Source organism: Myotis myotis, unplaced genomic scaffold (genome assembly GCF_014108235.1).
Source record: "Myotis myotis isolate mMyoMyo1 unplaced genomic scaffold, mMyoMyo1.p scaffold_m19_p_14, whole genome shotgun sequence".
NCBI lineage: Eukaryota > Metazoa > Chordata > Mammalia > Chiroptera > Vespertilionidae > Myotis > Myotis myotis.
Window position 1 is genome coordinate 44,808,814 of NW_023416318.1, and position 12,014 is coordinate 44,820,827.

Sequence of the window (12,014 nt, forward strand, 5' to 3'; positions counted from 1 at the left end):
CCAGGGACCCCACTGGTGCACGAATTCGTGGCCTGGGCCTCTATGAGATTGATAAGAGGCCGCAAGATGACTCTGAGTGTCAGGGGCATTCTCATCCTGTGGGTGCCCTGCTAGAGGTGCCCCTGAAATCCCACTCAGCAGGGCACACTGTCTAGCTGTCTGTTTCAGCCACCCCCTGGTGAACTGCCTTTATGAATTAAGGAGCTCTTTGCATCAAAGAGGTAGGCACCCACCACTGCCCTATTTTTTTTCCTCACTCTGCTCGCATTTCCACTAACTCCTCTTCAACAACAAAAAATCAACCCTTACTCCTCCTCCCTACGTCCCGGTCGCTACCTACCTGGCAGACACAGTCGTGCAGATGCTTTCTTATCAAGCAGTTGGCAATTAGGAGAAGCCCTGGGGGAGGAGGGGGGGTGCTCCCCAGCGTCCCCACCAGAATGGAGTTGCTGTCCCAGTTAATTGGGCCACTGGAGTCTATTGCAAGAGGGTGTGTTTCATGTTTAAGCTTCTGAGGAGTGGTGCCTGCTCTGCTTGCTGCATCTGCCTTCCTGTAATCGGTGGCCTTCAACCGCGTGATGGGCCGGCCGACGGAGGGCAGACGTGTGTTGCCTTCTAACCAGTCGTTCCCTCGTACCCGCTCTTTCCCACAATGCTCTGTAGGATCAGCTACCTTGCAGAGAAGATTCTTCGTCATGTGATTGTTCTGTTTCCTTAGAGACAATAGCAGTGTAATGCATTAGAGGCCAGATCCATAGAGAAAGAAGAAGCCCTTGCTACAGAATGTAAAGGTTTGGTAGCTTTTCCTGCCTTCATGTTTTTACTGCTTGAGCTGCTGGGCTAATGATGATGGTGTTTATTTTTTTGGTAGGATTCTAGAGCCTCTGGAATTTCTCAGGCCATTATTTTAAAAGGGGAAAGTCCACTGTGTCTTTTTCTGTGTGGCTAATTGTATGAAACACGAGAGTCAGCTTGTTTTCTCTAATAATGTGTTTGTTTCCATTTAAAAAAAAAACAACAAGTTTCAGTCCTGACCATATAAATGGGTCAGAAAATGACATTGCATCATTCATTTCATTGACCTCTCCGTGAGCAGTACTTATTGAAATATTTACGTTGTCATCTTTTCTCATCTTTCTAGAAACACAGGAGTCAGTGTCAATATAAAGTATTGACAACTTCCTCTCTAAGTTTAACGAGCAAGGAGAACAAAGGGATTATTCATCATGGAAAGGCTCTTAAAATAAAATAGTGCATTCCTGTTGACTTTTATCTGTTTTTGTAAGGCCCTTTGCCTATTTTTCAATATTATAATATTAAACTGAGTGATGCTACTAAATAATTTGCAAATAATTGTCTCCTTTACAATTCTATCCTTTTTCAGAGCTAGAGCGAGATACCTGGGTTCCTCTAGGTCAGCGGTTCTCAACCTGTGGGTCGCGACCCCTTTGGCAGTCGAACGACCCTTTCACAGGGTTCGCCTAAGACCATCCTGCATATCAGATATTTACATGACGATTCATACCAGTTGCAACATTACAGTTAGGAAGTAGCAACGAAAATAATTTTATGGTTGGGTCACAACATGAGGAACTGTATTTAAAGGGCCAGAAGGTTGAGAACCACTGCTCTAGGTGCTGTTTCATGGTGTAATTTCTACATAAGAATGCGATTGTGGTGAACCTTTCCTTCCAGAGAAATGTTTCATTATAAGTCTTATACCACAAATGGCTCTTAAACTAGAAGAAGCAGGAAGTGAGGCATGTCTGCCTATTAATAGGTCTTTTTTACATTAATGAGTTAATTGCCACCTGATTAGTAGTTCCTTTTGGAATTTTTAAATCTTTTCTGTCGATTAATACATTGTAAATGGCTAATAAAGTAAAATGTACTTCCTTGGAAGTCTGATAAACCTCATTGTCAATATGTAACATGGTGTTAGTATCTACATTTACAGTACTATTTTGTTATTTTCTTTACCTTATGGTTTTCCAAAAGGCAGTTTTGTTTGCCTGTTTGTTTAATTTTTTGGCTTTGTCCAATAACCGTGAACCTAATGGAGTAACAGGAAATGGTTGGTCTGATACACAGGAATAAATAAAGCAAAACATCACACGACTCAAGGAGGATAGAAATGATCCACAGTTGTCGTAACTCTTGTCCAGAGGCTGGGTGTCTCTTGAGAGACTAATAGAATTATGTAGATTAAAGGGAGCTTAGAATCTGCCCTCTGTGATAGTTCACCAGAGCTACAGTGTGCCATTATTACAGAGCCATCTCAAACCCATGCGTCTTCATCATAATGGAATAATTAGATAAGCTGGCTTTCTTAGCAGATCGTGTAGAGCTTCAATGTCGGGACCTGTGACTGGGTTTACAGGCTACTAATTTTGGAGGGAAGTGACTAAGAAGAGAGAAACCTTTGTTCTAAAGCTGCATTCACCCGGCTGATCTCCAGCAGGGCCTGGATCCCAGTCGCTCTCTGCAGCCTTTCTCCTGGGAACAGTACCCTCTTCTTTGGAGACTGGGTCCTCCCTCAGCCCTAACCATGTTTTGCTAAGAGGACTGCCAGCCACCGTAGCGGGCCCTCTGTCTCCCGGAGTGGGCCCGTGACTCCAGGCAGATCTAAGTGTTTTCTGGCAACTTCGGATTGGAATGAGGAAGAGGTTCCTTCCTGCAGTGGTGAAGCTGCAGTGTGTCAGGCAGAAGCTGTTTCTTGCTAAAGGTATAAAGCTGTGAGATCTGCATAGACTCTAACCCAAAATGAGATCTCAGCAAAAATAACAGCCAATGTCATTGCCCTGCTGACATTCCAGGGGCCTGGAAGCCTGCTGTACCTCACCTTTCATGAAGCTTAGTTGTGAATTTAATTATGATACCAAGTAAATTCCTCCCCTCCCCCAGGCTCGTTCAAGTTAGACTTGAAGCCAGTGGTTCTAAAGTGGGCCATGGTTCTCAAACTTGAGAATTTACTCTTCCCTGAACACTCCAATCTGAAAAATTTGCATAATAGAGATGCCTGGGTTAGGATGGTGAGTCTGTGGACTTGATCTATTCAGTAGCTTTAGAGCCAGATAAAAGTGGACTGGTTCTGCCACTTCTAGCTTTGTGACCTTGATCATGTTAATTGTCCCCTTTGACCTTCATTTCTTTATTTGTAAAACTAGAGGCCCAGTGCACGAATTTGTGCACCAGTAGGGTCCCTTGGCCTGGCCTGCAGAATCAGGCCCAAACCAGCTCTCTGACATCCCCCCAAGGGTCCCGGATTGCAAGAGGGTGCAGGCCAGGCGGAGGAACCCCACCGGTGCATGATCAGGGCTGGGTAGGGCTGTGGGGGGTTGGCCAGCTGGGGAAGGACCATGGAAGGGCTCCAGGGCATGTCTGGCCTGTCTCACTCAGTCCTGATCGGCCGCACCCCAGCAGCAAGGTAACCTACCGGTTGCAGCATCTGCCTCCTGGTGGTCAGTGCATGTCATAGCAACTGGTCGACCGGCCAACTGTCTGCCCCCTGGTGGTCAGTGCACATCATAGTGAGCAGTTGAGCGGCCTTAACATATCATTAGCATATTATGCTTTGATTGGTTGAATGGCCAACCGATGATCGGACACTTAGCCTATTAGGCTTTTGTTATATAGGATAGGAATGCCATCATAGGTAGTAGCAAGAATCAGACAGTGTGTCTGAGGACCTAGCTCAGTGCTAATGCAGTGCTCATATTCAACAGATGTTAGTGTATTACTCCTTTCCCCCAACCCTCTTCAGTGTTCTGAAAGTAAAAAAATATGTGCAAAGTACTCAGCAAATCTGGTACAGACAGACCTTGGAGGTATTGAGGTTTTGGTTCTAGATCACTGCAATAAAGCAAGTATCACAGTAAAGCGAGTTGTAATCTTTTTGCTGATGGATGGTCTTGCCTTCAATTTGTAAAAAAATGTAACATTTGTGAAGTGCAATAAAACAAAGTACAGTAAAACAAGGTATGCCTCTAACTGTTAACTTCTTAGGGCTTTTTCATATTCTTTTATTTTACTGGTCTTTGATTCATTTTTTGAAATAATTAAGTTGTAATCTGTGCTATAATTTTATACATTTTTATTGTAAATGATAATTGTTAAGTCAGATTTGACCTAAAAACTGTAATATGTTAAGCCAAAGCTTAAATGCTTATTGTCTAGATGACTGATGCTTTTGAGGAGTAATTGTATTATAAACTTCTTGTGGGCAGGGACAATCTTCAACTTGTTTTTGTTTTTCTCAAAGCCCCTAACAGTACTAGGCATGGATTTTTGTCTGTGTGCTGATCAAGACCTTATTTATCTAAATGGAGTTTATAGTAATAAGAAGGGCTTTATAAACATACTTGAAATTTCAGGAGCCATTTCTCTGATAAGAGAGGAGAGAAAGAGCGTAACTTTAGCAAATCTATGAAGAAGGACATTCAGGATAAGTACCTAGTTGATTTGAAAGCAGGGGCTTAGAAGAAGCAAAAGAACAATTTGTTTGAAAGATGTGGAAGACCTAAGTAGTTTAATAGGTAAAAGAATAAAGTTGTCTACAGTGTGGGTTTTGACTTTGTCTTAAAGTATGGTGAGATCTGCTACATAACCTTAAAGATGAGAAAAGTATGATCAAAGTAAGCAGGGAAGGTAATTTCAGAAGCCACACAGGTATCTAGGATTGAAGACAAAATAAAAATATTTGGCTGCAAAAATCTTAAGTGATTAAATGTATTTAACTAAAATGATTAAGTACCTCATTGTAAAGCATTGTTGTGGGCAATACAGAAAAGGAATCAAGTAACTGAAAGCATTAGGCATAATAAAACCTTTTCCCCTTTTATACTAACAGTAATAAACAGACCAAAACATCTGGTAAAGAGTTCCCAAGCGTGTGATTGGCAGCTGTCAAGGTAAAAGAGAATTGCAGAATCTTAACCTCTACAAAAAAAATAGTCTTGGAAGAAGAGCAGGATAATGAGCAAATACTTTTAAAAGTATAGGATAGGGCCTGGCTGGTGTGCCTCAGTGGTTGAGTGTCAACTTATGAACCAGGAGGTCATGGTTTGATTCCCAGTCAGGACACATGCACAGGTTGTGGGCTCAATCCCCTGTAGCGGGTGTGCAGGAGGCAGCCGGTAGGTGGTTCTCTCTCATCATTGATGCTCCTATCTCTCTCTCCCTTCCTTTCCCATCCTCTCTGAAATCAATATATACATACACACACACACGCACACACACACATACACATACACATACACATACACATACACATACACATACACATACACATACATATACATATACATATACATATACATATACATATACATATACATATACATATTAAAAGTGTAGGGTAGGAGTATCTGCCCATCTGGATGACTTTTTACAGAAGAGGTTTGTCCAAGGGCTTATGGAAAAGTGACAATCCTCACAGGTGCCCAAGATCTCACCTTTCCACTCAGCCTTCAGCGCTGGCTTTGTTCGTGTCGCCCTTTATTCACTTACAATTTTTAAGTAGAAATTTTGTTGAAACAACAACAATATTATACTTTCACATTCTTGGTTAGCCACAGAGTTTTATCCAGAAGGTGTTTACCCCGGATCTAAGTCAACGTAGAAAGCCAGCACAAGGAATTACACTCTGTTGGTCCTGTGTCGCACTTTTTAAAAAAATCAGCTGGCTGATAAAATAGATAATTTGCTCTTTAAAATTACATATTTTGTTAGGCTGCAGTGAGAAATCCAAAAGATCTTTGAAATTAAGATTTGATTTTAAAGTCGCTGTAATAAATTAGGGAGGTGTGCTGGAAGGAAACAATTTATTCTAGGTTGTCCAGTTTTCCTTGGCGCAGCCTAAAGGTGGCTAAGAATGGGAGTTCTGCAAGCAAAGGGTTTGAGTTCACATATAGACCTTTATAGTACAGTTCTAATGGTGTGATAGGGGAAAGAATAAATCACGCAAAAACTATACTCGGGACTATTATTTTACCTTCCTAGCAACAACTTTACAAGAACTATGATCGAACATCACGCTACTGCTATTAATTTATGGACAAAACAGTCTTAAGTAAGTTTTTCCAAAAGTGCAGCAGTCCAAGGTAGTTGAGACTCTACACCGTAACAATCAAGAACAGACTCAAGAGCTATCTTGCTTGGATTCAAGTCGTACTTCAGCCACAATTTTGGTTGTAACTACAGGTACATTACTTCTCTCCATGCCTTAGTGTCTCCATCTGTAAAATAAAGATAATAATAGTATCCACCTTATTGGTGGTTGTGAGGTTTGAGTGAATCATGGGAAATGTTCGGACTGAGTCTGGCACATATTGAACACCGAGCCAGTATTGCTGTTGTTATTAGAGACACTCTCCACTCTTGATTCCATTACTAAGTCACAGATGGAAACTTGCCACGGCTGCAAATACTACAAATATACCTACCAAATATAACAACTAATAATGTCACTATTCTACTCTCAGAGAATAGTCTCGCCAAAGCTAAATAGCACAGAAAGATCACTTCTTACACACTCTACACAGTCAGCGTGGTGTGACTCGCGATCAGCAGATATCTCTTGAAAGCCTGCTCCATATGCAGGTACTCGAAATACAATAAAGAAGTCACACAAATTTCTTAGTCTAGTAATGGAGATCATGTAGAGTGATTTGAAATGTTTTCTTTCTTTGAGAAAGAGAGAAGGGAGGAAAAACATTTTTTAAAGGGAAGTGGTCTGTAATTTTAACAAATTACCTGTACAATTAAAACACTTGTATGTTGTTTCTTGTATGCTTTTTTAAAAATATTTTAAAATTTATTTTTAGAGAGAAAGGAAGAGAGAGGGATAGAGAGATAGAAACATCAATGAGAGAGAAACATCATCAGTGGGCCCCTACTGAGGCATGTGCCCTCACCGGGAATTGAACCGGTGACCTCTTGGTTCCTGGGTCCATGCATAACTGCTGAGCTACACTGGCTGGGCTTTATGTCTTTTTTTTTTAAAGGTGTATTTTCACTTTGCTCATTTATGTAATTGAAATCTTAATAATTTTATGAATTTGTGTGAAGATTGTTAATTCTTGCTTTGTCATGTTTGTTGAAATAGTTCCCCAAATTTGTATTTTTTCCCTATCCTGATTTTTTTAATACTTCAAATGAATTGGTCTTTTCCTTCCTAATTTTTCTATCAATTTTGAGCTTAGAACATCCTCTCTATCCATAAACCCATATTTTTTGTCCTAATTTATATAATTTAGCATTTACATTAGCTCTTTAACACCCTGGAAATTTATTTTTCTTCCTGGGGTAAGGTGATCCTCCTTTGCTAAGACCTTCACCAAAGGAAAATATCGAATATCTGGCGACATGTTGAAGTTTTTCAGTAGGTTTTGGATGTTAAAGAAGATCAACAAGACTGAGCCGATGAGTGGTGTCAGTTCTGCTCTGTAAGTTTCTGTCTTCACACCTAGAAGCATTGTTTTCAGCTCTGCCTTACGGGAACTGTGAAGACTTTTTAAAGCAGAAGTCATTTTGGTGTATTAATCCCCTAAGACAACATCTGAGCTGTTGACTTTCACAGTGAATTATGGGTCTAGTGGTAGATACTGTAGTAAAGATCCCCTTTATGTTTTCAAATGTCTCTTTCATCTTGGACTGCAAACACATACCCATTTTCTTATCAAATATGCTAGAAGTTCAGAAGGGGTATGAAATTTGGGGCAGTTAACGAATAGTTTACAGCTTACATTATTGTCTGGTTTTGAATATTAGAAAAGAGGCTTTCATATGTGTGCTGTCACATAATAATTGGACATGGTATTTGCCAAGAGATAGAGATGATTATTAAAGACTTTTGAGACATCAGATCAAACAAAATGCTACAGATCATGATATTTTATCACATGGATCCATGTATAAGGAATTAAATTTTTTTCTATTGTCATTTTTTTCTCTGAGAATGTCAGAAAGGAAATTGAATACAGTATCTTCAACACTGATACACATTATGTAACTGCATTAGTTTTGAAAGCAACATGAACACGTCCTTATCTTATTTTGGAAATGGGTTGCTAATAGTAATATATCAGAGAAGCAAAGTCCATTCTGTTTCCAGGATCAGAATGCCTCTGGTGTCCTCAGGAATGAAAAGCTATGATGCTTTATTTATTTCTTTCATAGGAATTATCTCCTTGTTCCATTTGGACAATTAAGAGACTCACTGGCAAAAATGTGAACTTAGGACTAAAATTAACCCAATCTCTGCGTTCATTTCCATTATTAGTCAACCTAAAACAATTGATTTATTATAACTCAGCAAAGCCAATAGTGTTAATAGGCATGAAAGTTTGGGGGGGAAAGTGCATATCTGTCTGGAAGACAGGTAGTAAGATAAGTAATGCGATGCGAAGTCTAGCTATAACGGCGTACTTTAATTCTGCATGTCTGACAGATGGCCCTGTCATACACAGGGAGGAACGTGTAGCAGTGAGCATAGTGCTGTGGCTTAAAAACCAAGAGGCCCAAATCTGTTCCCTGAAAATTACTTTCTATCTTTGATCCTCTTCATTAAATGGGAAATTATTTAAAAGATTTCCCTACCCAGAAATGAGATTGGTTTTTTAAAAAGGAAGTGGATAGATAGATGTAGAGATCTATCCATCCATTCCTCTTAACCTTTCCTCTCGGTTCCTTGGCTCTACCTAAAAAATTTCACTGGAGCCTTTATTAGAAAGTGCTGTGCGTCATAGCCAGTGTGGCTCATCGAATAGAGCATCGGCCTGTGGACTGAAGGGTCCCAGGTTCAAGACCAGTCAAGAGCACATGCCCAGGTTATGAGCTCGATCCCCAGCGGGGCATGCAGGAGGCAGCTGATCAATGATTCTCTTTCATCACTGATGTTTCTGTCTCTCCCTCTCCCTTCCTCTCTGACATATGTATGTATGAAAGTACTGTGAAATCTATAAAACAATAAAGGTTCTGGTCCCTTAATATTTACCAAGACTTGCTAAGTATAACCTCTGCAAAAACATTTTACCCAGTTAACTCAGCTCTTAAAGGTAGGAGAAACCAGGAGATAGTTACCAAAATACCTAAATATAAGAGAAGGGTTTTGCTGCTTTACTTTCCTGTTTTTGATGGACAAATTTCTTTAAAAGAACTTCTTTCCATTTCAGAGAGGCAGTAAGAGATTTCCCCGAGGAGCATTTAGCAATAGCCATGGCTCCAAAGGCAAGAAACCCTTTGTAGCTGCACCTGGCTGGGAGGTGCGCCCCCTGGTGCATCGGAGCTCTGTGTCCTCTGGCTTCTCGGCGAGAACCTTCTGGTTGAATTGACTGCGGGCTGGGATATTGATTGACTTCTGCCCTCACCCCCGTGGGTCCCACTGTGCTTATCAGGAATGGTAGTCGGTTCTCTCGCCCTTATCATTCTTTCACTTGTTCCTCCCAGTCACGTTGGTAATTATTAATATTATGTCAATGTCTTTTCTTTCAGCCCTCCTCGCCCTCTGTCCAACATGAATGACACCATGGTTAGCCACATGTCCTCCGGAGTGCCCACTCCCACCAAGAGGTATGTGTCACGGCTTGCGCTTCAGTCACCACTCAGATTTGGGACAGGCTCTGGCCGGGGAAGCAGAGGATCCCACAGGGCAGAGAGGACTGGCTTGCTCTCTCCTCCTTTCACTGTCTTTTAATAATATTTTCCACTTTTTACTTATTTATTTTCCTACTAACTCATACATATAGCAACTGAAGGAGTCTGCTTTGAATGGTGCCTTGAGGTGGAAACTCTGCATTTGTGACAAGCAGCGAACATAGTGTCAAAACAAATGAGGCATGTTTGAGATCTTTTTTTTTAAACATTAAACAACATTTTGATAATCATGAATTTCAACACTTTTGCACTGAAGTTGAGAGTCAGAAATGGATTCTGTGTCCTGATTAGGCTGTGTAAATTAAATTAACCCCTTATTTTCTCCTAAGTCATTCTGTACATGATTCATAAACATTTAAGTTGAAACGCATGAGTCCCTCTCTTAGTCATACAAGCAGTTTCCTTTAGGGACCGTCAAGGAACTAGAACTGTGTGTCTCCTTTCTCTTCTTAATTTTCTCCAAAATTCTCTTAGGCAGCACTGAAAAGAATGTAAGATGCTTGCTTTCTATTTGATGTAAGCTGTTTCTTGACCTGAGCAATGCAGAAACTCCCTCAGGGGCAAAGCCATTAAAGAATTCTTTCTAACAGTCATCACACCGAAAGGAAAAAAACAACAACAAAGGCATTCCTACCCACCCTCCAACTCCTCCCCGAAGAAAACCACATGTACCGATTGCTTTGGAGTAATTCAGCTGTAGAAATGTCATCTGGTTAATAACACTTAGACTTAATGTATAATATGCAGCAGGTCCTCGAATAGCATCATTTCGTTCAATGTCATTTCCTCATAACATTGATGAAATGCTATCGGAACTTGTCTTGTTTATGTCAATCAGCCTACAGTAAAATTGGTTTCATTATACATAGTTTCCCCACAGTTGCAAGAACCACAACGTTAAGTAAGGACTTACTGTGTAATACTTTAAATCAACTATGTTTGTTCCCATTGGCCATAACTCCTAGAGCAAGGTTTCCCAAATTTGACTGTTGAGAAGAATCACCTGGGTCCCTTATTAAAAATACAACTATCTGGGACTACGTCTCAGGACCTCTGGACCAACGGATCCTGAGAGCCAGAGAAGCTATACTTTTAACAAGTATTCCAGGTTATTCTTTCATCAGGCAAGTATGGAAAATAGCCTTAGGAAGAAGCTAAGTAGGAAACCCTATGGCTACCCAGGAATAGAGGATTTAGGGATTTAATAATCAGAGTGACCTGATAATACAGAGTTATTCTCATGGAGACTCAAGACCAGGTAAGAGTGCTTGCCCAGAGTCTTGCTGAAATAATTCTAGCAGGGGAATAGCCAAACCACTTCTTTTGGGCAGAGTTGAATGGTACAGTGTTCGTTCTAGAACATAAGCTCGCTCTCTCTCTCGCTCTCTCTCTCTCTCTCTCCTCAGCAAAATGAAAAAGTTCTAATGATTTCCTATATATCACTGTGTTAATAGTTAACATTACTGTATCCTTAGAGATTTAAGAGGATAGATCTCATATTACATGTTCCTACTCCAGTAAAAGGGAAAAGAAAGGCACAAACCCACAGAGGCAAAAAGGGAAGGGCGGACGTGTCCAGGGCCACAAAAGCCACGGAAACGCCACCAGGTGCCCTGCACCTCTTGCCTCTCTCAGTCTTCCTTCGCTCCTCCCGCGGAACAGCTACTTCTCAACACTGACGCTTCCCACAGACGTCCCTGGCATTGTCACTTGTGCCGCTTCACACACATGTCCATAGCATTGTCACTTGTAGGGCTGCGTGCCTCCCGTGGATGAGAAAACTCCAAGGATTGTGTTACAGCCCATCCTGTGTGTATATGATGGGTTACACCGTTAAGAACAGACGAGAGTGATCCTGGGAAGGAGAAATAATGGAGGTTGTTGGCAGACCACTGTTTTGCTACCCAGCACACAGATGTGTGCAAAAGTATGTCCATGCCCACATACACACACCCACACACGCTTCTATTTCCGGAGTTTTCCTTCTTCACATAATACAGCTTTCCATATACATCTGCAAACGCACGCACGCCTTTCCAGGGAGTCTTACCGCCTCCTGTAGACAGGATGGGTCCCAGAAACCTGGGTTATGTCCGCTCGTCCAGATCAAGTCTAGATGTGTCCTTCTGTGATTTATTAACCTTTTGTACCGTGGATTGAATGATACATTTTAAGCACCCAAACATCCAGTGTGCAGAAGTAGAAATCTGAAAATAGGGCAATTGTAACTTAATGAAGGGGGCGAATGGAATTAACAGAAGCAGCATATTAAGCCACATTCGCCTGTGTTCTTCTTGGAATGCCACCAAAATGACAGTCAAGACTTTTTAAAGCAAAAACCCACAAGAACAAAGAAAAAT

The 12,014-nt window shown here is 41.0% G+C and overlaps 1 protein-coding gene across 18 annotated transcripts in view; it reads left to right on the plus strand.

Moving 5' to 3' along the window:
• Positions 1-12,014, plus strand: part of DTNB (dystrobrevin beta) — a 158,425-nt gene that overhangs the window by 90,209 nt on the left and 56,202 nt on the right. For all 18 annotated transcript variants that reach the window (XM_036335153.1, XM_036335158.1, XM_036335155.1 and 15 more), the window contains one exon: positions 9,493-9,570. In XM_036335153.1, coding sequence (XP_036191046.1) covers positions 9,493-9,570 — 78 coding nt within the window. The remainder of the gene's footprint in view (positions 1-9,492; positions 9,571-12,014) is intronic.